The sequence below is a fragment of the Peromyscus leucopus genome, chromosome 16_21 (genome assembly GCF_004664715.2).
Source record: "Peromyscus leucopus breed LL Stock chromosome 16_21, UCI_PerLeu_2.1, whole genome shotgun sequence".
Taxonomy (NCBI): domain Eukaryota; kingdom Metazoa; phylum Chordata; class Mammalia; order Rodentia; family Cricetidae; genus Peromyscus; species Peromyscus leucopus.
In genome coordinates, this window is record NC_051084.1 from 66,991,044 (window position 1) to 67,018,553 (window position 27,510).

At 45.5% G+C, this 27,510-nt stretch overlaps 1 protein-coding gene across 4 annotated transcripts in view; it reads left to right on the forward strand.

Moving 5' to 3' along the window:
* The window catches only part of Adgrf5 (adhesion G protein-coupled receptor F5), a 95,407-nt gene that overhangs the window by 20,749 nt on the left and 47,148 nt on the right, over positions 1 to 27,510 (forward strand). For 3 of the 4 annotated variants that reach the window (XM_028887270.2, XM_037200162.1, XM_028887272.2), the window contains exons 1-3: positions 6,022 to 6,282; positions 20,682 to 20,807; positions 27,144 to 27,198. In XM_028887270.2, coding sequence (XP_028743103.1) covers positions 20,706 to 20,807; positions 27,144 to 27,198 — 157 coding nt within the window. In that variant the 5' untranslated portion in view covers positions 6,022 to 6,282; positions 20,682 to 20,705. Of the gene's footprint in view, positions 1 to 6,021; positions 6,283 to 20,681; positions 20,808 to 27,143; positions 27,199 to 27,510 lie in introns of those variants that run through there. The other variant, XM_028887271.2, reaches the window with a different exon arrangement.

The window sequence follows — 27,510 nt, forward strand, 5'->3', positions numbered from 1 at the left end:
TCCTTCACTAGACTAAGAACCTACTTCTTTGGGAGTCCAGAATATATTTGAAGACCATCTGGGACATCCAGCATAGTGCACTGAGCAACTGCTGGATTCTTGGACTTTCCATTCACAGCTGGCCATTGTTGGATTAACTGGGTTGCAGCATATAAGTCAATTTTAATAAAGCCCCATTCTCTCTGGATTCATTCTATAAGTTCTGTTACTCTAGAGAACCCTGACTAATATACTAGGCCAGAGCTCTACCAACTGGGCTAGCTCCCTAGTCCTTACTTTTTCTTTTTGTGACTGATAATGGAGCTAAAGAAGAGCTATGACAAAATCTACTTACTTGACTCTGGTTAAGGGTAGCTGTGATGGTAACGGAGTGTTGCAGTGAGTCAGGGGAGAGGAAGGGCTTGGAAATACCACTGTGTACCGCTGCGGGAATCCGCCATGCTCGAGCCTGCACACTGCAAACCCGCCATATTATATTGTAGCTCAAGTCCACATGCCACAGCATCTCTGTACCTTGCCGTCTTTATATCTCAGCCTGCATGAGACATGGAGTAGAAAGCTGTTTTTGGTTTTGTTAATGTGTGCTTGAAAGCCCTTCTTAAACTCTTTTAGGCCTTATGGAAATTCAAGAGCCCCACATTGGTATGCCAAATGTAGCTAGAAGTTTTCCTGTGTTTCACCCAGCCCTGCAGCCACTCTGACCCAAATAAACACACAGAAGCTTATATTATTTTTAAACTATATGGCCTAATGGCTCAGGCTTCTCGCTAGCTAGCTCTTACATCTTAAATTAACCCATTTCTATACATCTATACTTTGCCACGTGGCTTGTGGCTTACCGGTACTTTACATCTTGCTTCTCCTGGCGGCGGTTAGCAGCATCTCCTCAGCTCTGCCTTTCTCCTTCCTCTCTCTCTAGTTGTAATGTTTGCCTAACCTTATTCTGCATCACTATTGGCCAGATAGCTTTATTTATCAACCAATCAAAGCAACACACATTCACAGCATACAGAACAACAAGAAAGCAAGCAGGTATCGAGAGTGTATTGGTTTATCACAATGGTTGACTGTGGATGTGATTCAGCTAGCTGCTTGAGTTCCTCCATTGACTTCCTCCAACATGATAGGCTATGACTTGAAATTGTAAGCCAAATAAACCTCTTTTTCCCCTGAGTCTTTTTGACAGAGTGTTTTTATCACAGTGGCAGAAAGAAAACCAGGATATCTGGGCTTCCTTTAACCTTCTTTGATTTGGATTTTTCTCCTGCCATGCATGAATCTTTGCCTCCTATTTGTCTGGTAGCTTGGGCAATGTGGCTGCTCAGTAGTCATGCTAAAAATGTTAGTAAATTTGAAGGAAATTAATTCCTATCATAAAGGACTGTTTTTTGGCGGGGGAAGGTTCATGGGAAATGATGAGGCCCTGAAAAGAACTGAGAATATTGGAATGGGTGGAGGCAAAGCACCTTTAAGGGTTGAACCGAGAGTCCAGTGTCTGTAGATTACGCTCACTGTCAGTCACTGCATACATTATGTGCTGATACACAACATCTGCCCCAGCATGCACCATGAAAGAACTGAAGTGCTGGACCAGTGTGCACAGGCATTACCATGTAGACCTCGAGAGGCAAAGTACAGCTTCCTTCTATACAGATATCTTCCAGGCCAAAGAACACCCAGCTCCTTCAACACCTTGCTCTCCTCATGGTACCAGGGGAGGAGGGGACTACTGGAAGGAAGAGTCCGTGACAAACGTAGTTACCCAATAACTGATGTCATGTGCATCACAGCTGAAGTATGTGAGTGACACATAGTTCCAGCCAGAATTTTTTTTTTCCCTCCAGGAATGATGTCACCTCAGAGAACCGGAAAGTGTATTTGAGGGTTCAGGTCAGCTTCCCCCAAGGAGAGGTCAAGAAGGGTCAAGTGAGGGTTGCTGCTGGCAACTGTACAGAGCCACACCTCAAGTTTCCCTCTCCCAGGAAAAGGCAAAGAAGGGAGCAGAATCCAACGCAGCTTTCTACTTGCGGTGTGTCTGGGATGGCTGGCAGAGGCTGGGGTTTTAGTGGAGGCACAAAGCGGCCGAAAGAGGTTGTCAGCCACATTCAGCCGGCTTCTAAGATGGAGGATGTGGGATCTTCTACTGCGAAATACCACCACTCTCTGAGAGAGTTAGAGAATCGACCCTTAGAAGATTGGTGTGTTAAGAGTGAGTGTGACGACAACCTTGGAGGCTGCAGCTGAGCACGTGTGTGACCAAAGCCTTCAGCGCAGGCTCTGACAGACTGCATGCCACAGATAGCAGTAAAGGCGTTTGTGTGCAATGAAACAGCTTGGTTGTTTGCCCTGGCCTTCTTTGCCGAAAGATAGGTCAGCAGCAAAGATGTAAAGATAGTAAAACAGAGCTGGCCCTGCGTCACATGGGTCAAAAGGTTTGCCAACACCTGGTTATAGATGGGAAAATATGGGACTGACCCAGGCAAGAAGTGGAAGTGGGAATGTTTTTCCAGTAGATTTGCATGAATTTCTTTGGGTAGACTGCTTTGGGCTGGGATTTGTGGTGATGTATTATGTTCAAATGGTCTTCTCCAGGGAGTTAGTGGTCATTGTCTCTTCTCTTGGGGACATGATTTTCTAACAGAAGAAAGGTAACCAGAGACACAAGCAAGGTTGTTAGGGTTTGGGTGTGGGTAACCTGGAGGTATGGAGATGGCCACTGAGATAGCTCATTTGGAGGGAAGTCAAGGATTTCATTTTGGACACGTACAGCCCATGGTCCTGTTGAACTTCCGGCTAGAAATGGTACATAGGTAGTTAGGTATATGGGTCAGAGTTTCAGGTCCATAATAGGGACAGACATTTGGGAGTCATTATACAGACATTCAAACCGAAGTAGAGATCGCCTCGAAATATGTGTCAACAGAGAAGCATTCCAAAGTTGAAACCATGGGACAGTTTGCTGAGAGGAGGAACCCGCTGTGAAAAGTGACATGACCCAGCTTAATTTCAGCAGCTTCTTCTTATTATTGATCGTCTACTGCATTCCACTCCTGTAATAGGACCTAGGAATAAAATACATCATACTAGTCCCTGACCTCAAAGCTCTCATAGTTAATGCATTAAACTGATCGTTTGCCTGCAGAATGGTAGCAGCAAAGACTCCTTTGAGGCAGCATGGGACGAGGCAGAGCGAGGGGAGGGTCATGGGGGTTGGGTTTGGAGTGAGGGGTGGGGGAGACACTTGGCTCAGGATAGGAGAGTTAGGAGGGTCTTTGGAGAAAATAACACCTGTAAACTTAAAGAGAAAAAGTAGCATCTTGGGTGAAGAAGAGGAGAACAGAAGAAGAAGATGCCTTGGTCCATACTAGAAAGTGCATGTTGATTGCAGCAGCTGCAATTCTTGCCTGGAAAGCAGGAGGTCTGTCTTTATGAAGGTTACGCCTGGCATGTGAGGCGGCACTTCTGTTAACAAGCATGGGTAGCACAGCGGACGCATTATTTACTCTGGCTGTGTCCATAGTTTGCTTGCAGAGGTTTGAGTTCAACTGGCCACCAACTGCAACATTCTAGCATTAAAAGAGAAAGGTGTCTCGGGTGGTCAAGGCAAGGCAAGGCGCTCCGTCAGCAGCGAACTCCGAGCCCCAGTCGGGACCATGTGGCAGTTCCATTTCCGAGCAGGCTTTGTTTTCCCTGGAAAGTGTATGGTGAGCACAGAGTGTTCCTAGTGACGACAGGGGACTGTGGTCAGGGGGGAAGGAAAGGGAAAACCACTTTGTCAATGCCCCATTCCACATCAGAGAGCAAACTGTAACCCAGCCGCCACCAAAGCAAGTGAGCATTGTGAAAAAGAAAGACTTGCCCAGGAGCTCCCGCTGACAGCAAGCTCTTTCTTTGGGCAAAAAAATACCCAGTTCAAACTATAGAATGCAGCCGAGAGCGTAGATGTGGAATAATTCACTATAGGACCTCATGCTCTTTGTGCCCAAACACAGTCTTCTATATTTTTTGGTTGAATAGATTTGAATTCAACCAACCTTGGATTGAACACATTAGGAAAATTCCACCTGTGTTGAACATATACAGATCCTTTCTGTTCGTTATTATTTTTTAAACAATGCAGAATCATAATTATTTATGTAGCAGTTACATTACATTGACTATTGGGAGTAATAAAAGTGATTTAAAGTATGTAGGAATACACGTATCCGTTATATGTGAATGCTATGCTATTGTATATAAAGGACTTGAGCAATCATCTACTGCATTCCACTCCTATAATAGGACCTAGGAATAAAATACATTATACTGGTCCCTGGCCTCAAAGCTCTCATAGTGAATGCATTAAACTGATTGTTTGGTTGGGTTTGGAGTGAGGGGGGTGGGAGAGACACTTGGCTCAGGATAGGAGACTTTAGAATCTTCTGGGACTCCTAGAACTGGCCCCTGAGGGATGACGTCAGCTAGCCTTTGTCTCCAGTCCGATCTCTGCTCACCGTCTGCCCTGCAGAGGTAGCATCATCAGAAGAGGAGGTGTGCAGGGAGAAGGGGCAGAGTGGATCAGGGAGAGAGATGAGACAGAAGGAGACTCCATGTCTCCAGCCCAGGCCTCTAAACTTTTTATTTATCAGTTCAGTGTGTGTGTGTGTGTGTGTGTGTGTGTGTGTGTGTGTGTGTGTGTGTGTGTGTGGTGAGTAGAGGTCAGAGGACAATTTTATAGAGTTGATTTTCTCCATTTACTTTTATGCAGGCTCCAGTGATCGCACTTTCATCTTGAGGTTTGTGTGGTGAGAGCGTTTCCATGCTCATCTATCTCCCTGGCCTGTCCAGCCTAGGACCTCAGCTCTTCTAAATGATCAACAGCAAAGCCTGCAAATTTGATATGTTTTGTTTGGTTTGGTTTGGTTTGGTTTTTCAAGACAGGGTTTCTCTGTGCAGTTTTGGTGCCTGTTCTGGATCTCACTCTGTAGACCAAGCTGGCCTTGAACTCAGATCCGCCTGGCTCTGCCTCCCAAGTGCTGGGATTAAAGGCGTGCACCACCACCACCTGACTTCGATATCGTTTTCATCACAGTCCCACACAGTAAAACTAAGTTCCAATATCATCAAGTCATATCCATGTGACTGAATGAATAGACATTGGTAGGCTATGATTTGAATTCTTATAGTCGGATTCTGGGGTCCTTGTTCCGTCAGTACATGGTTTTCTTTAATATTTGGGACCATCCGGGATTGCTTTTTTCCCCACATAGATTCCTGGGCCCCAGCAGGACTTCATTCAGCAAACCTTGTGTGGATAGAGTTTCAGAAATTGAACAGCATTTCCCATACACAAAAGAAGTTTAATTAATGACGACCTACCACTTCCCATCTTTATTCCAACCCCAGGCAGGTCACAGAATCTCCTCAGTCTCCACTGTCCTCTCTTGTGAGTTGTGGGCAGGCAGGACTGTTTCCAGTTCAGAAACTGTGACTGGGATTGCAATTTACTCTTAAAGCCTGTGGCAGGAGCTGGCCGGCTAGCCCTCTCCATCTCTCTCTGTCTTCAGATACCTCTGTCACTGAGAAGATGTTGCAGTTGTCACTGTATTAATATCATTTGATCGACAAATGGTCAGTTTCCCTGGGAACTAGATGTCCCCTACTGTGATGTGTTCGACGCACAGGTCTCCCTAAAGCTCTGGTCAAGGTCTCCAACCTCTCAGATATTTTTAGCTTCTGACTTCTTGGTCCTGCTAGAAATAAGGGGCTTGTGCGTAATTTTAATTTTCCTTATACAGTCTAAGTTCCCAGTCATGCCTTGAAGGCTTCAATCAGGTACCCTGCACCACTCACTCGTAAGCTAGCCCATTTCTGGCTCGCACTGTTGGTAGTTTTTAAATCTTTTAACTCCCTTTGGAGAAAGGAAAGCAAACAAGTCTGTCCACTTGGTGGAGAGGCTTCTCAGTAAGAGGACCTGAAGGACTTCCCATTGGGCGTGAGGGAAATTGCACACGCCATCCGCCATCCGGGGAAGTGGACCAGGAAATCGCTTCTTGTTTTTCAAAAGGCAAACGAGGCTCCAGGGGATGGCTCCGAGAGGCTAGGAGGAGTGTGCAGCGCAGGGAGGCTAACCTTGAGCAAAGGAGTGACCGCTCCTGTTCACAATGAAGCCTGTCCTGCTGTCCCCTGACTGTCTGTGAGGTTCCCCAAGAAGGCTGCGGGGCCAATGGCCCCGTAGTGAAAGACAGAGAAGAACTAGACATCTGCTGAGAACAGGCGCCTGGAGACAACAGTGGTGGACAGGTAACAGTTTCTTTCTTCTTCTTTCTGTAGTCTGTGTCCCTTTGCAACCTGAGGCATTTTGACATTCCTTCAGCAGCATCCCAATCATGGTGACTTAGATCACTCAAGATCGTTGGCTGTTGCAAGTTCCCAGTGAGGCTGGCTCAGAGGGTCTCCCTCCAGTTCACCGGGATCCTTAAGGATTCCCTCTTTGGTAGGGATTGCTTTCCTGAATCCCCCCCAAACTTTTCAGGAGCACTGGTGAGCCTGTCCTGATAGCCACGAAGTTGTGGTGGTGGAGGTGGCCTGGAGCAAGGGGAGGTTGCCCTTGAGGAGTTCTCAGACAGTGCTTGGGTGGGGCATAGAGACTTCCCAGCCACGGCTGAGGCTGAGGGGAAAGCAGTTTGTCTGTTGCTCAGTAAAAGTGTGTGGGACCAAGAAGCAGTCAGACTTGCTTGGAATGTTCTGGAAAGTAGGGGAAATCTCTGCGGTGTATGGCTTTTGCTGTTGTTGTTGTTGTTTTAAAGAAAACCAGGCTGTGCAATTCCACCCTAGCTCTTTGTCCTTTCTAAAGGGCCCAATGCAGGTGTTTGTTGTTATTGTTTTGTTTTTATTTGAGACAGGGTCTTGTGTCTTGCTACATAGCCCTGGTTGGCCTGGAATTTGCTATGTAGACCAGGTTAGCCTCAGACTTGTGATCCTCCTGCCTCTATGTCCAGGGCACTGGGAAGACAGGGGTGAGCCATTTTTTTCGTAATTGCATAGGAACACAAGGATGTGTTCTTATTGTTGAAGACTATCTCTTGACAGTTTTCAAATATTACACCACCTCAATACACGCTTTTTCTCCTCTCCCCCACAAATTATATCACCACGTACTCTATATGGTACCAGTTAAAGGCTTATTTTTTTGTTTTCCCTGGCTCTTAGAGTAAGCCAGGCTGGGATCTCACACATACTCAATGTCACAGTCTCGTGATGATACCTAATATCTCCTCCATGGAAGGATAACGTGACTCACGAGGAATGTGCACCGCTCACTAGAATTTAGAAAGTGTGAAAAAATAGTACATTTCTTTTTACTATTTTGTCATTTTGTGTTGCTTTTGGCTCTGGCACTTAACAATATTAACGACAGCTTCTCCAGGATGAAACTTTAACAGTTAGTAGTTTGGGCATTTCCTTTGAAGGACATCAGAGTTAGCCTTCTTCTAGAAATAAAAAGGGGGAACGATAAAGAAATTAACTGGCTATACAGATCGATCAGTCATTCGATAGCTAAATGGTTGACCCAGGGAGGACTGGGTGAAGGCAGGGAACATTTGATTTTTACTGGATGGATCATCTTCCAAATATTTTAATCTTCTGTAAAAAAAGGCGGCCTTCTCTCTTTGCCCCAACTCTGTGTGATCTCTGTGCCCACAACAGGGGTGCCAAGAGATCCACAAGGCTAGGCCAGAAAAGTAGCTAGGTAGAGAGATGCAGGTGTATTTCAAAAAAGAATGCATCCCTGAAGAAAAGATGAGAGACGGTGTGCCACAAAGGCCAAGGACTCAGGCTTTGGGATAGACACTACCCTGTGCTCTGTGAACTGGGTATATTGTGTAGTTTAGCTAGGCTTTGGTTTTCCCATTATACAAGTGGGGGGATAATGGTGGTTTTCGTAAGATAGGATCATAAATAGATAAAAAAATAAAAGAGTAAGGAAAAAATTGCAATGAACCAGTCCTCAGGGGTCATAGAGAATGGGAGGGGCCTTCAGAAAGAAGAAACAAACAAGGAAAAATGAAAAACTCCTGAGAGTAACAGCAACTCACTCAGTTGTTTGTGTGTATTTTCTTGATGTTTCTGAGACTTCTGCACCCCGAAACGGAAGGTCGCTCGGGGCTGCTGGATCTGAGATTCTGTCTTAGGCTGTCTTGCTCAACCACAGTCCCCTCTTCGGAGCTGTCTCTAAGCTAATGAATCCTCTCACCCACTGTGCTGACCTCGGGGTACACCTGATAGCCCAATGCTGCACAGAATGCAGCCATATCACTGGGCACCTGGTGCGCAGTGGCATGTCAGGGCAGTGGATGCTCACGCAGGCTACCCCCTTCTGAGTGGTGAGGCCGATCCACCTCCGCTAGGTCTCCGTTCAGTCTCTTGCGTTCGTATATAACTTCTGCATCCTCAGAAGACACCCATACCTCTTCTTTCACCATGCCACAGGGAAAGCTGACCTGTAGCGGATTCGGTATTAGTGAGTAAAAGCTGAGAAGCGCACGAACATTTCCAAGTATCTGAAAGTGAAGCTAACTAATTTGCCCAGCTTTACACAGTGACTTTCTGGTGGGACTCTGAGATGAGAATTCAGATCTCTTTTCAGCTCTTCAGCCCACTTCTTAACTAGGAACGTGAAGATAAACGATAACAAAGAATTGACGTGATGATCTGGAGTCCATGAGCTCTGCAGCATGCTTTGCTGGCGACTGGGAAAGTGCATCCCATTATTGCGTCATTTGGATATTTGCAGACTAGAGTACCTCCTGTCAGGTGCTGTCATCCCAGGAGCTTCCCCAAACCAGAGCGAGGTCCATACACTTCACTGTCGCAGTTGGATCAGAACCTTTCTGGAAGGGACCTGTGCCGTGTGTTGTTTGCTGTCAATCTCCCCAGTGGTTCCGTTATGCCTCTGAGGCTGAGAGTGGAAATCTTAGCTGTAAAGGGTGGAGTGCTTAAAGTGAGGTGCAGCGACATTACCTGGTTATGGTTCTGAATATCTGGGCCTGTGCCCAGCTGTGAGCACTATGAGTTAGAACCCTGGCAGGCAAGGATGGAGAGGACATTCCTGTCTCCACCCAGAGTGGCATTCATTGTCTTTCCCATTTAAACTGGAATGACCCCACTGACTTGACACAGATACATTAGCGCCTGCTTCTTGCAGACCTTGCGGAGTCTGATTAAACGTCCTAGTAAACAGGATATGCTCAGCTAAATGCATGAACTGGCTGTGTGTGTGCACACCGTAAAGGCACAAGTGATTTACCAGTGTATTTCAGTTCACATTAACTCTGGTCACCACCCTCAAAACAACTGAAAGCTTGCTTATTTCCTAAAAGATAGTTATAAAAATAAAGACTTTAAAGTCACAGCCTAGGAGAATCAGGTGTCCCAGAGCAGCTTGCTAGGTTTCACAGGATTAAGAATGCAGACACCCTTGTGCTGTAATTAATTCCTTTAGACTTTTAACATGAGCTGAGTTGCTAGTATTGAGAATTTGGATGACATGTGTTTATGGAGTGCTCACTGTGTTCTAAGCACCATGACCATTGTTTTGTGAAGATAGCTTTTTTTTTTTTTTTTTGAGTTGTGTCAACAGGCCTGTGTTATTGTAATCCTTATTTAATAGAGAAGCAAATATACAAAGGTTAAGTAAATTGCTTAAAGAAAAAACACTAATGTGTAAGAGTCATAATTACATTTCAGGCAGTCTGACTTCAGAGTTCATGTTCCGAATTATTGCGCCACACTCCCGCAAACCACAACACGGGTGCCAGGAGATCCACAAGGCTGGGCCAGAAAAGCAGCTAGGTAGAGAAATGCAGGTGTGTTTCAAAGAAGGATGCATCCCTGAAGGAAAGATGAGAGACGGTGTGCCACAAAGGCCAAGGACTCAGGCTTTGGGATAGACACTACCCCGTGCTGTGTGAACTGGGTATATTGTGTAATTTAGCTAGGCTTTGGTTTTCCCATTATGCAAATGGGCAATAATGGTGGTTTTCATAAGATAGGATCATAAAGACTAAGTGAGTCTGATGTGTGTGCGTGTTTAGCCTTACATCTAGTCTGTAGACGTGCTTGATCAAAGGTAGCGGCGGTCATTGTTATTGAGTAATTAAAAAAAAGGGAGGGGCCCAAAACAATGCCCCAAGCTCAAAAAGGAAGAAAAATAGCTTCGCAGTGGTCAAGACCCATATGAGGAGACACTCAGAGGTGGCAATGCATCTAACCCACGTTTACTGTTAGTATTTATGCCATGTTTGGTAAAGGAAGTCACAGTAAAAGCTTGTGAGTGGGTCTGTCCATATCCAAATATTCCGGAGACAACTTTGGCTGAGCTGGGTTTGCGTTAGGTTAGGTTAGGTTAGATTTGTCAGATGTTGCCGAAGCATCCATCCTCAGGACATCTGAAAATGTTGGAAGTGCTTGAATTAGATGCAGTGGTGGTCTAGAGGAGAGCTCGGCCAGAGAAAACTTAACAGTTGCTACTGTGTAGGATGTGTGGTCAGGGAAAGGGGGAGGGTCATTCAGGAGATTACAGCCACCATCCAGATGTGACTGGGTAGCATCCAACCCCCTCAGAAAGGAACATGAGCTCCTCCGAGAGTGTCATCAGTTACCTAGCAACTGCTTAGATGCCACTCCTTACCCCTCTCTGCTTCTTGTGCCCAAGAATAACGGTAGGGCTGTGGGCCTGTGTATTTGGAGAACAAAGCAGCAGAAATTGAATCCAGAAAGAGATGGTTAGGAGAGACTATGGACACACAGAAGACAGCAGATTTGATTCTAGCTGAGCCAAATTTAGACCCAGATGGTGATGGTACAGCTAGAATTATGTACCTAGTATTTAGCAGATAGGCCAGGGTAGAAATAAAGCTTGGACTGTTCTCACATAAAACCAGTGTTCAAACTGTGGAACTAGACAAGTTCCCCAAGAGCAAAGGTGTCAAGGTAGAAAAGCCAAACGGGAAGGAGAGGTGTTTGGCAAGACTCCAGCTCTGGGGGTTGTGGTGGATGAGAAAGGAGAGAAGCAGGGGAATAGGGGGAGGAGAAGGTATGTCACAGAGGAGGGGACACAGGTAAGGAACCAGAGGGAGCCCCAGTGAGACACATTGTCAAGTTCTTTTTTTGTAAAATACTTATGATAATAAGCTCTACAGTCACATGGTCCAGATTAATACATCTTGGAGCATTAAGGTCTTATAGTTACATCTGGAGAGAAAACTGAAATAATTATGATTTCTTTTTCAGTTTTGTGTGGCATAGTCCTTATCGTTAAAATTCAACAGTATTCATAATGGGAGAAACAAAAATATAAGAGAATTAAGATCATGAGCAAGGGTAGCCAGACCACATTGTAGGTGGTGTGGCCAGGACTGAAAGGAGTCCTTCAGAGGGCTAAGATGGCCCTGTAACGATGTACATGCTGGAATATTTTGTGTGTGTGTGTGTGTGTGTGTGTGTGTGTGTGTGTGTGTGTGTGAATTCACACATTCCTGGAGGCGTGCATATGCATGTATGAAGGCATGTATGTTGAGGATAAGTGTCTCCCTCTAGGTATCTTCCTCTGTCACTCCCTGCCTTATTTTTTGAGCCAGGATCTCTCATTAAACCCGGAAGTCACCAATTTAGCTAGACTTGTTGGCCAGCAAGCCACAGGGATCCTTCTGGCTCCACATAGTGTTCTAGAAGTTTCTGCTGAGCCTGGCCTTTTTATGTGATGCTATAGGACTGGATTTAGGTCTTCCTCTTGTGTGCACAGCAAACACTTTACCAACTAGGCCAGCTCCCTAGCTCAACATGTTGAAATATTTTAAATTACATGACAGACCACACCAGCTCTGATTTTCCACAATCCAGCAATCGAATAGTTAAGATGAGGCCCAGCAGAAGACTCCAGACTGCAGGGTTAGCCACACATCATTAGTGTTATTTAACTACTCACCCAAGAGCAGTAAACCTCCAGGACTGTGAAGCTTACACCCACTCCTTCTCAATCTAGCCCTGTGGCCAACCACAAGGCTACCCCTGTCTGCAGTTGGAAAGTCTACTTGACATTGTTCTCTCTTGGTGCAGGGAAACCCCTTTCTGTGAAACATGGAAGCTATGAGATAGAATAGATAAGAGTTCAGTTAGGAACTTCATGTTTTCTTAAAGATGCTAATCTCCGCTTGAAGGTTAAAATCCCCCGGTGACTTACAAGAAGGCAAGAAGCCTAGAGTTATCAAGAATCAACACATGTGTAGTGTGTTTTGGAAAACTCCATCCCATTGTGTACAAACAAATGCTCCTCTGTAATCAGATAGTCTCCGAGCTGCTGGGACACAATGCTGCCACAGAAGCTTATTTCAAGGCAAAGGAAAATTAAATAGGAAAAAAAAATGTTCTTCAATAGAATCCTTTAATTGGCATTGTGTTTCGTGTTTGTGTTGAATAAATATTTACTTTAGAATCCTGCATGTGCCAGGGATGAGTCACCGTATTAAATAAGGTCAACAGAGATAAGTCTTATCGACTCCGCTGTTGTAAATACAGGTCTGTTGGGAGCCTCTTAAAGCTACACTTAAAGATTTTGAATCTGCACTTCTGTTGTTCTGGAGGGAGGTTACATATGGACAGCATCCCATCCTTATTGCATCCTCAACCATCATGCAGACGAATGAAGACTTCTTATTTATTTATTTTTTCATTTTTGTTTCCTCTTTGTTTGTGTGTATGTGTTTGTGTACATGCACTTTCACACATATGTGCAAATGCACATACACCCTCATATGTCTACAGAGGCCAGAGGTCAACACTGGTTGTCTGTTTCCATAAATCCCTACCTTTCTAATTAATGTTTTTGACTCACTGACCCTGGAATGCTCCAATTGGCTAGACTGGTGAACCACCAGTGATCCCCAAGGATGCTGCTGTCTCTGTCTCCCCAGAGTTAGGATTATAGCCACACACAATCTTGTTTAGTTTTCTTACATGGGTGCTAGAGATCCCAATTCAGTTTCTGACATTTGCACAGCGAGCATTTTCCCCATTAGCCATCTCCCAGACAAAAGTTGTTTTCTCTTTGTTTGCTTTCTTAAAATTCTGGGGACCAAATCTTGGTAGGGTAGGCAATTGCTCTGACATTGAGCCACATCCCCAGTAAACAAAGAAATAATCTCAGAGTGTAAAGCTGCTCCTGGAATGAGGCACCATCACCCATTGCCCATCATCTAGACAAGGAGATTTGTTTTGTGTTATTCTCTCTTGTTGAGGTCATAAGGGAATATACTATTTTTAATCTAAGTCTTGATTTTGGTAAGGATATATTTTCAAAAAGAGTCTAGTCTCTACCCTAGGACAAGGACGTAAAAGGTATAAAGAGACAGCTTCTAAATTACTCCCGAAGGGTACAATAGCATGTCTGGTTAGTGAGCCCCAGGCCACGTTGAGTTAGAGGCAAGGCTTCCCTTGATATCACCCTAGTGTAAAATATAATTTGTTCAATTCATACAAAAGAGAGCTATGGATACAACATTACCCAAGTATGTGGTGCAGACTGAAGGGTCACCACTCACTCCCTTGAGGCCATTGTAAGCAAATTCTCCAGTCCTGTGCTCACCATCTCCGATTCCTTGCCTCCTTCCTACATGCCCTGCAGCTCTTCTCGGGATGATGACTACCTCAGTACCCCAATGAGACCTCTATCCTTGTTAAGAGACCATCCTGTCTGAAGTTCCAATGGACACCCTTAGTCCCTCCTTCATGGACCACTCATCATGGACAGTGTTGACCACATCCCCTTTCTTAATGCCAAAGCTTCCTGGCTTACATCATTTTCTGCTAACTTGTTCATTGCTTTAGTTTTCTATGTTTGTTTTTGGATACAGTCTCACATGTATCGCAGGCTGACCTTGAACTCAAGATCCTCATGCCTCAACTTCAAAAAGCACTGGGATTATAAGTGTGCATGACATGGCTGGCCTCTTTCCCTTCCTGCTACTGGAGTCTCATTCCTAAATACCTGAATGCAATCATCCTCTTGGCCCGAAGCTGACTGTTGGGAATTCGGCTGAACTTGGTTCCAGCCTTCTCTCCCACATGACTTTTTATGAAATCTTAACTAATCCTGTGGTCCAAATTGTCAGGTCTGTTTAGCCTGGCTTCTGTTCACCTCCCAGAATACCTGCCTTCTGCTCTTTCAATGTCCAGGCACTCTGACCCATTTATAGCACCATAAATGGACTCTGCTTTCTCCTACCCCAAGGCCTTTGCACATGATGTTTTTAACCTGGAACTTCTTCTAATTCACCCTCTCACTCCCCCAACCTAAAGATAATAAACACTGTGCCTGGGACACATTCCACAAACCCAAGATTTGGGTCAGGTCCTACTTATGGGTGTTTTGTTTTGTTTTTCCAGAAAATTCAGCACACTGATAAAATGATCCACACCACATTTAGGCTTCCTGCATTTAAATTCTTACTCAAAAGTTGTTTAAGCCCTATGTGACTCAGTTAATTTTAGATCACACTGTTAATTAGAAAGCATCCCTGAAACCCTTCAGTGAGATTGTTATAAAGATGAAGTGATTAAATATAGTTGGTTCTCAGCATTGGGTACATAACAACTGCTCAGGAACTGTTAATACTACAGTGACCTGAGCAATTGATTCTTTAATGACATCTGTCTGCTTCATTAGACTCCAAGCTCTATGGAGACAGGACCCACTCTCTTGGTGACCGCCACTTCCTTGAGCCCAGCAGAACACCTGGCACTTGTCAGGACCTAATAAATGGACACATGAATAGATGGGAGAGGGAATCATGGCTTCGTGGAACAATACATGTCATGCAGGCGGGAAGGCCCAGGGTCTGCATAAGTGTGTGTAGGTGTTCGGGGAATAGGACTATTTATAGCTGCACGCATCAAGGGACTAGCATTAGGAGGCAGCCTTTTCCTGGACATGGTGGGTGGGTAAACTTTGAATGTACAGTGACTGCTGGGCCTATGAGATGAAGATTAATGAACCAAGTAAATGGCAGGATTATCTTAGTTTGCCAAACTCTTAAAATAGTTTGCTGATAATTGTTGCCCTCCACCCTCAAGAATGGTTTTTGTTGGACCTTTTGCTTTTGTATGAACATTGGAAAAACTTCTTGCACTATTTTAGATATTCCTGTATCAGCTAACATTAGTAGAAGAAATATGGGGAGTACTTATTAAACACATTATTAAAAAATAAAAGCCAGGTCATAGGGTCCTTGGGTACCAGTGAGAGTACTTTTATTTTGAAAGTCATTAAGAGCTAAGCATAGAAGGCCTAGAGAGAAAGGTTCTTCAGAAAGACTTAATCTGGGCCAAAGCAAAAGGGTCACAGCTATTGTTGACATGGTACACAGGTCAGGAAGGGAGGCCTGGGCCAGGTCTCACATCAGAGGGGTGGGTGACTTTAGAAGTGAATCTGTAAGACTGCATCTGAGATGCAAAAAAAATGTAAGGAATTGTACATGTTTCAAAGTCACAGACTTCTCAAGGCCAACTGCTGTAACTCAACTTGCAATCATTGAGTCCTGACAAATCCTTGCCTTAGTTCATAAGAAAACTCTGACTCAGAAGATAAAGTAGCCTGCCCTGTATCACATGGATAACTGCTGGCAATGTGAGACTAGAATTCATGTTTCAGCTGCCTGGTCCATTTTGAAAAAAATTTTCTATTTATTATTGTTGCTATTTCACCAAGAAATTTGATCGGCTCAAATGCCCTTTCTCTGGTGGACAGGTCTCTTGGTAATCAATTTCTCCGCTATCTGGTACAAGCAGTGTGGCTCTGAGCCTTGAACAAAGTTTCCACTTCTATATGTGGAAAGTAAGTAAGAATAATTTAGTAGTCTCACCAAGTTGTAGATGATGGAGGGGACTAAATAAGACAATCCTCCTTTTTTGTTTTGTTTTGTTTTTCGAGATAGGGTTTCTCTATGTAGTTTTGGTGCCTGTCCGGGAACTCACTTTGTAGACCAGGCTGGCCTTGAACTCATAGAGATCTGCCTGGCTCTGCCTCCTGAGTGCTGGGATTAAGGGCTTGCACCACCACCGCCTGGCAAATCCTTACTGTGGGATAATGCTTTTGTACACTAATCCTTACTGTGGGATAATGCTTTTGTATACTAGTTTAATGAAACACTGATTGGCCAGTAGCCAGGCAGGAAGTATAGGTGGGATATGCAGACAAGGAGCATTCTGGGAAGAGGAAGGCTGAGTCAGGAGACACCAGCCCACCGTCCAGGAAACATCATGTAATGGCACACAGGTAAAGCCATGGAACATGTGGCGACATATAGATTAACAGAAATGGGCTAAGTTTAGGTGTAAGAGCTAGTCAGTAGGAAGCCTGAGTTAATGGCCAAGCAGTTTTAATTAATATAAGCCTCTGTGTGTTTACTTGGATCTGAGAGCCTGCGGACCAGATGGGACACAGGAAAATTTCCAGTTACAAATCCTCTTATTTCCAGAAATGACATCTTGATGTGTAGCTGAGGCTACCTTTAAACTCATGGTCTTCCTCTTATTTCTTGAATACTGGAAGGCTTGCACTATGGTGCCCAGAGGGCATCACCCTTACAGAGAGCTTAACACACACTGGGTTGTGGTTAGCTACCATCATTGCTAGGGATTGTCATCTCCATCACCACCTGCAATTATCCAATGTCCTATCCACATGGCTCACCAGGATATAGGGAAATATGATTAGCTGGGCTTTTAAGAATCATTGGCAACTGCTTGAGTTATGACTGTCTCCACTCCTAGCTAGCTGTGGGATAAAGTTAGCCCTAAGCTTTAGGAACCTCATCTGAAAAATCAAGATGGCTGAGTGTATTTGGTGAGGGGCAGATGGGAGAATATGGGAAGGCAGAGCTGTAGGGAGTTTACCAAGCCAATCATTTCAAAAAGAACCCCACAGTGGCCCTGTTGGGGGCATCCTGGCATCCATGTGACAGTCCACGGAATTATCAGACAACCTAGATGTGACCATTTTATGACCAGGAGTTGAACTCCTCAAGAAACCTGTTTGTTTTCTTCTCTCTTGCCATTTCCTCATCCGCAATAAAATCAGAGTTAGCCGGGACCGCTGGTGAGATTCTAGGAGAAGAGTCTGTCTTCCGTGCAGGGTGTTTCTCAGGTTTGGGCGAATAGACTGGAGCTTCACTGTGCCTTTCCTGGTGCATAGCCACTCTGCAAGAGACCGTTGCTATTGACAGCCGAGGAGCCAGGCATGTCATGGTCCGCGTGTTGCCGAGAATAACCGTGACTTATTCCTGGAATATGACATCAGCCTCCACTTTCCTTTTATCTGATTCTTAAAACTTCGTAGACAGGAAGACTGAGTCTGAGGTGACCGGGAAGTTGCTCAGCATGATGGGGTTAATCCTGGGAATTAGAGCACGGTTCCCAGGATCAGTCGGCTCACACAAGCAGTGGCTTAGAGTACAGTGTCCAATACGTTAATTCATTAAGAGAAAATCGGGAATGATAACAGATACGTTTCTTGCTCCTCTGCATCTCTTAGTCTTTGACCTTCACTCCAGGAATGTGAGAAGCAATATGCGTTTCTAGGGGCATTACAACTAAAGGCACAGTGGCCACACATGGCCTTGAATGTAGGAGGCAGCTCCAGGTCTCAACTGGATCAGTGTGGATATTTTTCTCACTAGCTGAGTTTCAAAGCACCGGCTGGATTCCTCCTGGGTGAGATTCCTCCTGGGTGAGATTCCTCCTGGGTGAGATTCCTCCTGGGTGAGAACTCCTGCCAGCCAGAGAGCAGATGCGTTAGTAAGATCAGGGGCAAGGCTGGGAGGAATTGCAGCCTCACACATCTTCCCTGATGAAGTAGGAACTTCCATCCCTGAAGGGGTCTCCAGCTGGCGCTGTGTTCCCTCTGACCAAGCCCCTGCCTCATGACTGGCCAGTTATTTGGAATATGGCTTTCCCTTCAGAGGAATGGTTTTCTCCTTTCTTCCAAAGGAGGCCTCACCTCCTTTGCAGTGTAGCTGACAGTTGTCCCTCATTCCAGAGCATATTCGTAGGAAGAGTCCTGTGTCTTTGGGGACACACACACACACACACACACACACACACACACCCCGAATGAGTCAAGCAATGTATTATATTTTTCTCCAAATGTCTCAACAGAAAGAAGAATGTCTCCTTTACTAAGAACAGTCTCAAAGGAGGCTAAGAGGTAGAAAGAGATGGAACTGTAATGGTCACTGACCTACATTAGTGCATCAGATGTGACAATTTAGGGACATTATAATTCATCATAACTCTAACACAAACACACAGGAAACATTCACTGAAGCAGTTGGGAAGTAAAGAACAGAGCTTTACTCTAGTCTCTCCTCCACCCCCACCCATGCCTGAGTCCCTCCCTGGGCTCTCTAACTATTCTGTTATTATTTCTCATACCCTTGACTAATTGCCTCATTGTGGTGCAGACCAGTGTAGAACACACTCTGTTGGGACCTGAGAAAATTAATTCACCTGCCGAGGGAGTAGCCTGTGGAGATATAGGATGGACTGATTCGTCTTAGAGATAGTTGCTATCAGCAGACTTCATCAGCCTATGCCCAGATCAAACATAAAGACTAAATAATGTGTCTCTACGGTTTCCCTGCAGCAGATGCATCTGGCCTGTGGCATCTAGCCCCATAGCTGAAACTGCAAAGCATTGTCCTAAAATCACTGAGCTGAGGAATTTAAAAAATGCATTGATTGCCAGATGTGCCAACTGAAACATTTCACAGTGCCGTGTGTTTCCCTCTTTCTCACCGGCGAGGAGGGAAAAGCGGTTGGCTCTTGGCTGATGTACAGTTCTTCCTGGCACATGCTTTGGCCCTCATCAGTGTGGCATCCTGAACCTGAGCCTCTGGTGTTCTCTGCAGCTCCCTCCTGGATGCCCTCTGCCCTTCACTGACCATTGGGGTGATAACCGTTGTTGTATTCATCGCGCTTTGATATTTCCAATTCTTTTCGCAGGAGCTCTTCCTGACTTTTAATCTCATCTGCATCTCAGGAAATTCTGAGAGAATTAAGGGAGGAAGTATAATGATTTCCACTTTACAGGTGAAGTATTAGGGTCAAGAAACAGGAGATTTAGTCCAGGATACCGGTCACAATAATGTCCTAATCCTGGTCCCTAATCCAAATCTTCCATCCTCATCTGTGGCTCTTTTCAGTGGCACACATCATGGGGGCATAGAAAACCCCAGTGAGAGGGCCGGGCAGGTGGCTCAGTGGGTCACATGCCTCCTGTATTACCATGTTGTTCAATCCCTAGCACCCATGTCAATGCCCAGTGCAGTCTCCAGCATCCGTAATCTCAGCACTGGCGAGGTAGACAGGCAGGTCCTGGCCTGGATGACCAGACAGTTGAGTCAGTGGATGAGCTCCAGGTTCAATGAAAGACCTGCCTCAAGATAAGGTGGAACACTACGGACGAATGTTCCTGACATTGACCTCTGGCCTCCTTACGTGCATGCATAGGCGGACCAACCTGTGTGTACATTGCACGTGCACACGAAGTCAGAAAAGAAATGAGTCATTTTTCTTGATTCCTGGATGTACTTGGCTTGAGTTTATTGCTCCAATTTTCAAATACAAGAATGATTTGGTTATAAGAAGCTCCTGTATACATAACCAGCATTCTACAGAAAGAGTTTAAAAATTAGCATTCTGATAGAATACTTTATGGCATTAATATCATATATGTTTTATACCATGATATAAATAGTGGTATAAAGTAAAACTGGTATTTTTATAACTAAATACTAATAAGTCCTAGCCTATTAATATGGTCAAGGGGTAAACTAAATGGGTTGCTTTCAGAATTAAAATAAAAACATAGGTTAAAGATAGAATAAAGTAGACATGAAAATGCCAAAGTGCAGTGAATATAGCAAAAAGTGAGGCAAATTTTCTGAATGCTTTTATGGTACAGTATACGTAGTAGACTACATGAAAGAGATTTTCCCTGTCCCTCTGTGCAGATCTAGGTATGTGGGGTGTGCACAGGACAAGCTGCATGCACAGAGACTGGAGGACAACCCCAAGTATCTAGCCTAGTTCACTGCTGCATACACCAGGCTAGCCAGCCGGGAGCTTTCGGAGATGCTGTTTATTTCATTTCCCGGCTGTCCTCAGCAGCTCTGGATTTATAGATGGTGTGGCCTCACCTGGCTTTACATGCTTGCTGGGGATGCAAAATCCCGTTCTCCTGTTGGTGCGGCACACGCTTGGCACACAGCACCATCTCCCAGACCTAACAGTATCTCCTACTAAACTGTCCATCTCTTTTTTCTTGCTTTCTTTCTTCAGCCTCATTTTCTCCTCTCGTTCATTCATCCCACTCTTCTTCATGTGTACGGGAACTGAACCCCCAAACCTGCTACCTTTGTTTTACGTACTTGCACTAACACCCCCAAACCCCCGCCTCTCCTCATCCTCCCTGACGTGTTTATGTCCCCACCGAGACAAAGCTTGGTCCTCGATTTGATTGTCTGTGCCCTTCCCCTCTATTGAAAAGTCCTGTGTGATGTGGCTTTCAAGGCAGGGGGTGGCAACTCTTTCCTTCTTTCATAAATCATTTGCTGTGTCTCTAAAACATCCTATTTCCATTTCAGGCAAAACAACTCGAATCCAAAGAGATGAAATCGCCAAGGACAGCCGCGTTCTGCTTCGTGCTTATTGTGATCTGTTCTTCTGAAACGACGTTGAGCGTGACTACGCAGCCCATTGTTCATCCTTCGGTGAGTAAATCCACATCTGCAGTAATTTCCCCGTGGCAGGTCTTTGATTTCCTGGTACGGTTAACATCAGAAAACAGTTCTTTTTAAAAATGACGGAAGAGGGGATTTTGAGGTGGCGCTTCAACCTTCTAGAGTCGTTAATCATTGGTAGTGTGATCAGGAGATCACCCAGCTCCCTCACTAGACTGCTGTCTCCATGTCCAAGCTGGCTGGTGGGCTTCATCCAGCCGAGGCAAGTTATAAATATAGATCAACCCAAACTTGTAGACTTACTTAAAACAGTCAACATAACTCGATTGCATGGTTCTTGATGGTAACCTCTGTAGATGACAACAGCATGTTGCCATCTCACAAATGCTGGGGACAGCCACTAGGCTGAGGCTTCACACTGAAGCTGGCAGTGATAAAGCAGATTTGGAAAGCCGAGCAGAAAATGTGTTCTCAAAGGACTCTACCTGAGCGTCAGACTGCAGCACAGTCCAAAATCCTTTCCTCTGTGTGTGTGTCACAGTCAACGCTTAGCATTGCCAAAGACCATGACTGGTGTCCAGGATTCTTCCCCAGGAATAATGGTGTCCAAGATTCTTCCCCAGGAATAATGCGGGCCGTTTGTCTTTGGGAAGTCGGGAGACATTCAGTTAAGTAAAGGGAGGGATGCTTCTTTATCCCACTTCTCCTTACACCAGAGGCAATGCCATTGCTGGCTGGGAATAAGACATGCAATTCTGCATCTTCTCTTCACCTACAGAATCATGCTAATAGTAGTACCAATGTCCTATGATCATTATGAGAATTAAATTAGCCTACGTTTATAACAGGCATCAGAGTGTTCTGTTAGTCTGTGTATCACTGTTGAAGTTTTAATAATTCCAAGGTAAATAAAAGCATGTCTTTGAGATTTTTTTTTCCTGTATTGAACTTAATCTCAGGAGATTGGAATTGGATTCAGGGAGTATAAGTTATTCACATTTAGTGTGCTGTAAGTATTTGATCTTGCTTTCCGCATTTTGTTTCATCATTGTGTTTCTTGGCTTTCTTGATGCTGTAACAAATACCTGACATGGAAAACATGAAAACGAAAGCTTTCATGCTGGCTCACAATTCTAGAGACTTTAGTTGCTGGAGGGACGGCACAGAAGACCACAGATGAGCATCACAGTAGCCATGACGGAAAGGAAATGCTCATGTCTGACTGTTTTTCTTCTCTCCCCTTTCTGCCCATCCCTGTTGCCCCTGCATCCCCTGCTGCCCCTTAATGTAGGGATGATGCCAGCTGCACCAGGGTGGGTCTGTTTGCAAGTAATCTCTGGAAACACCACTGCGGACATAGGTGATCCTTGATCAGGTCATGTTGACAATGAAGATTTACCGTCTCAATTAGTTTATGTGCTTTTTTCATTCCCCCATTTCAGGGTCTTTTGTTTTGGTCCAGATTTTCTTTGTCTTTTTCATTTTTCTCTCTCATAACTTGGGGAATGCACATAATATGTCTCTTCTCCCAAACCTTGGTTTGCGGGGTACAACTGAGACGGGAGAATGAGCCAGCCTGCTCATTAGATTGAGGAGGGAACGTTTGCGCCTGCACAGCACTGGTTACTCAAAGATGTGGTATCTCAAGCGAGAGCTTAAGGGATTTCCACATTGAGGTTGGCCTAACTTCTCTTCCAGAAGTAACCCCAGAGATCACACTCACAATAAAACCCTGGTATCACATGTGGATTAAAATCCAGCTCTGACCCACATAAGCTTCAGAGATTTTATTAATTTTTCTCATATCTTTGAACCCATGCCCTCTGTATAAAATGAGAATAAATAATATCCCCTTCTGTGGCTGTTGTAAGGATCATACATATGCTCCTTCACTAGTTCACAGGCCAAGGGCTTCTGAATTGGTCCTTATTGGTGATGTGTGTTGCTAGTCTTCTGTGAGGAATCTTGGTAAGGTAGTTCCAAGTTATCCAACTTGGAAGCAAAAGGTTAGGCTAGTATTCTAGGCTAACAAAAGGACTGAGTGGCAGGCTCTGGTGATGGGGGCTGAGATGGGGGGGCAGCTCGGTAAGCATCTTATTTGTCTTCTGTCTCTTTAGATTTTCATCCTCACCTTTCAGGCTGGGGAGATGGCTCAGTTGCTGAGCCTTTCCTGCTCTGCAAGAGTCAGGACCCAGGTGTGATCTTCAGCATCCACGTGAAAAAGCCAAATGTACTAGTGCATGTTCATCATTGCACACTGAGGGAGGGTGGAGGCAGGAGGATCCCAGGTACTCACTGCTAGCTGGTCTAGCCACATTTGGTGAGTCTCAGGTACAAAAGAGAAATGCTAGACCAAAAACGAAGGTGTAGATAGAGTAACTGAGGAAGGCATCTAAAGGTAACCTCTGGCATCCATACATACATGTAGACAAACACACACACACACACACACACACACACCACCTCTCATTCCTGACTGATTACCCTCTCCAACCCCAGGCCACCCCACTTCCACCAAAATTGTTTAGAAAGTCCTCTTGTATGGAAGGTGGAGCTCTTCCTGGAATTGGTGGCCTTGTCTCTTCCGACTGAAGCTCTGCCATCAGGAAATCCCCAGTGATCGGAATTGTGGCTCAGAGCCTCATCTGGAGAACTTTGCAGAGGGTGTATAGACAGATCCAAGTGGGAGCTGTTTTGTCTAACCTGAAAACAACCCAGAGCTGTGTGATCCTCTAGCTGGACCAATTTTCCTTCCTTAGCTCTTCTAGCCAGAAAGCACACTTTAGTAGAAAAAGCAAGTGTTAGAGTCTCAAGGTTACCCAAACTAGACTCTCTGGAGGACTCAGGATGGCGAGGATGGTCCCAGGGAGCCCAGGGCAGCAGGACACATGAGCACATACCACTACCATAGGACATGTCAGGGACTTCATATGCCTCTGCAGAGGTTATTGTTTAGAAAGCAGGAATCAGAACTTAGGAGGAGTGGGTGGCTTTTCCAGCCTAGAGTAGGAGGAGGCAGTTGACGTCTGCTCATGATAGGACTCTAGATTTGCCTGTTCAAATCAAGACCTGGTACCCAACAGCCCAGTTCTGTGCAGCACTCTCCAGCAGAGTGGGCAGGGACAAGATGTGGGAGCAGTACCTTACAAAGATGTGCCCAGAAAGTTCCAGGTGGTTACTCTAAATAGTTGGGAAAGTAGTGACTCCCTAAAGGCACCTTCATACATGGGAGGTACTGGTCACAAGGCCCCGAACCTATAGTTGTACCCAGTCAGTCTGTGGGAAGGAAGGGCAAAATTCTGTCCTCACAAAGACTTGAGACACTCTGCATTAGAAGGGAAATGTACCTTCATATTTTACACACCTCAGCCAGCAGCGATTTTGGAACCCCACCAGAAGATAGGAAGCATGAAGACTTGACCTGGAAGAGCTGCTCAAAGGTCATCCTTTGGGACTGGCTCCTCTTGGTTTGTCTGAACCCCTCAAATACATCTTAGGACTTAGCTAGGTGGCTAGCCTCTCCCCAGCCCCCAGAGAGGATAAAAACAGGATTGCAGGGTAGAACCTTCCTTCTGCCTGGGCACAGGGCCAAGCCAGCAGCAGGGGAAACTGCCAGGAACCACCCTATACATCGACGGAGTGACTTCAGTTCCTGTGCGCTTACATTCCTCTGCAACCACCTCACTGCAGAGGAAGCAGCAATTGGGCTTTTGAAATTCCAGTCACCATCCATCAGGTCTCTAGTTCTCCAAGAGCGTTTGTGAACAAACTCTCAGCTACACGTCCCCTCCCCATCCCCACTTCTGCACATTTTAATGTTCTCCTCAGCTGGTGTTCCTTGTGGACTTCAAGGAGGGGAACACCCAAAGCAACTGATAATTTCCCAAAAGTGCAGTGGGAGGGAGACCAGCCATGGAAAATGTTTGTTGAAAAGGAGAGAGGGAACAGGTCGAGATGGAGGATACCTTTAATCCCAGCAGAGGCAGAGGTAGACAGATCGCTAAGTTTGAGGCCAGCCTGGTCTACAGAGTGAGTTCCAGCACAGCCAGGGCTGTTACACAGAGAAATACTGTCTTGAAAAAAATAAAACTAAAAAATGAAAGAAAAGGAGAAAGGGAAGAAGAGGAGGAAGAGGCAGTGGGGTGTGGAGAGATACATTAAGCAGGAGAAGACTAGCTCCCTGAGAGGCTTCGTTTCCCATGTGTCTCCTAAGCTCTCCTGGGCAAGGGCAGACTTTGGAGTCAGGCTAGTGAAGTTCAAGTTCTGAGTCCCGAAACACAAGGACCTTAGGCAACCATATTTGACTTCCTGTTCCTGTGTTTCCTTATCAGTGAAATGTGGGTAGTCATAGAACCTTTGAGTGTCCTGGTGTGGAGTGTGGTGATACATCTTAGGAATTTTGTTAGAGTTGAGAGACAGCAAACGAACTACAAAATCATAACAGACACCCAGTGATGAGGATACACTTAGCATTGTGTGACTTTCAGAGGTGTGTGCAGCTCACAGGAAAGGACACGTCCCTGGGGGGGGGCCATCTAGGAAAACTTCAAAGAAATGAAGCTTGTTTGCTAAGCCTCAGAGGGAGCTTGCCTTGTGGGTTACCCCAGGAGTCTTCCTGCAGGCAAGAAGCAATGAGAAAGAGAAAAGCCATGTTAGGTCAAGGCGAAGGGAAGGCTTGGTTACTACTACTGAGTGGAAACTGATCCCATCAGCAAAATAGACCATTCACCACAGATAGGTGTTGGAAAGGATGACCTTGCGAAAAACCAGATAGCAGACAGGTGAGAAATACCCTGAAGCAGTGTGGCATCTGACTCTAGACAGTGCTTGCGTGCAACCAGAGCTTTCTGTTCTATATTGTATAGTAACCATTTGACCTTTGCAAGGACCCGTATTTATCCCCATGCTCCTGATTAGGAGAGAGCCATAGAGATTCAATAACTTGTTTGAGGTCACACCGCTATCTGATGGTGGAGCTGAGATTGGAACTTAGCATCAGTAGAGTCCCCATTTCTGTGTGTGTGTATGTGGCGGGGGGTGGGGGGAGGGTGGGGGGAGGCACACAAGTGTGTGCACCTGTGTGTAGCAACCAGAGCTTCCTCCGTTTGGTATCCTGCTCAGTCACCCTCTGTCTTACACCCTGGAGACAGAAGCTCTTGCCGAACTTCTCGATGAAAAACCAGGCTGGGATCCAGCAAACCCTAGCTCTCCTCCCCTCTCTGATCCCCACGCTGCTGGGGTTATATGTGTGTGAGGTCATGCCCAACTTTTTACCTGGGTTCCGGGCATTTGAACTCAGGTACCCACACTTGCATAGCAAGTGCTTTTATCCATTGCTCTGGTTTGTTTCCCAAAGCCACTTGTGGAGGGAAGGATTTATTTCATCCTACAGCTTACTGTGATCCATCATCCAGGGAAGCCAAGGCAGGATCTTAAATCAGAAACTGAGGCGGGGAGGCATGCTGCTTCCTGTCTCGCTCCCTATGGCTTGCTCACTCAGCTGCCGTCCTTACACAGCACAGGCTGACTGCCTAGGGATGGTCCTGACCATCGTGGGCTGGGACTTACACCAATCCGCAATCCTCATACCCCCAGGCCTCAGTTGATAAAGGAAAGTCCTCAACTGAGGTTCCCTCTCTTGAGTGTGTCAGGTTGATAGCCAAGAGCAGACACCACACCTGTTGAGCTATCTCCCTTGTCTCAGTCTTTGCTTTTAAACACTGTACCTCATAACAACTAAGATTTGCCTAGAACTCACCCTCTGCCATTTTTGTAGTTCACTTGAGCCTTGTAATGGTCCTGTGATATTGACACTGTCCTTAGTCCCATTTCACAGAAAAGGAAAGTAAGGTCCACTGAGTATCAGTAACTTTCCTATAGAGGCAAAGCTAGAAAGAGGCATAGTATATATGCAGATGTCTGACCACAGACACCATCTAGAATCTAGGAGAAAAAGACCCAGAAGAGGGGACTATCATGTCTAAGCAGGCAGTGGTTAAGCCGCCTTAACAGCAGTAGAAACACTGAGGCCATCCTCAGTGAATGCTGGGAAAAGACGGGGAGATTGCCTCATGCTACAGACCACTGTCCCAAGGTAGGGTTCAAATCTCGGGTATAGAGAACATAGATTGGAGGAGAGCAGTGTCTGTTTCTAGACAGGGCCTGCGGAGCAGAGATACCAAGAGGCTCAGGAAGCAGGGAGTTCTTCCACTGCTAGATTGAGGGACTGGTTTATACAAACACACTCCTGTGGTGTTTTTCCCCGATCGGCATCTGTGTTCAGGTGTGATGCTGAGCGGCCTGGGAGTGGGAAGCCAAGGTAAGAGAGTTCCCCAGATTCTGATGTGTTTCAAATTGTTCTTCCAGATTCTCCATGACCATGGACTGGCAGAGGAAGAGCCTCTGAGGCAGAGACGAGCAGGTATGTGCACTTCTTGCTTGGAGTCTCTTTTAGAAATCCAACCAAATGGCATTTGCTGTAACTCTACAATTGATCCTCCTCCTCTGTCTCTCATACAAGGTATGGTGGGCCTTACGTTGCCAGACAAACACTCCGTCTCCATCTCCTTTGTTATTTACTTGTTTGTTAAGTGCAAGTTTGCATACGCGTGCGTGTGTGTGTGTGTGTGTGTGTGTGTGTGTGTGTGTGTGTGTGTGTAGGTTAGAGGTGGCATTCATCAGAAGCCATCCTCCTTGATTGTTGAGATAGGGTTTCTTACTGGTTGGGAACCAC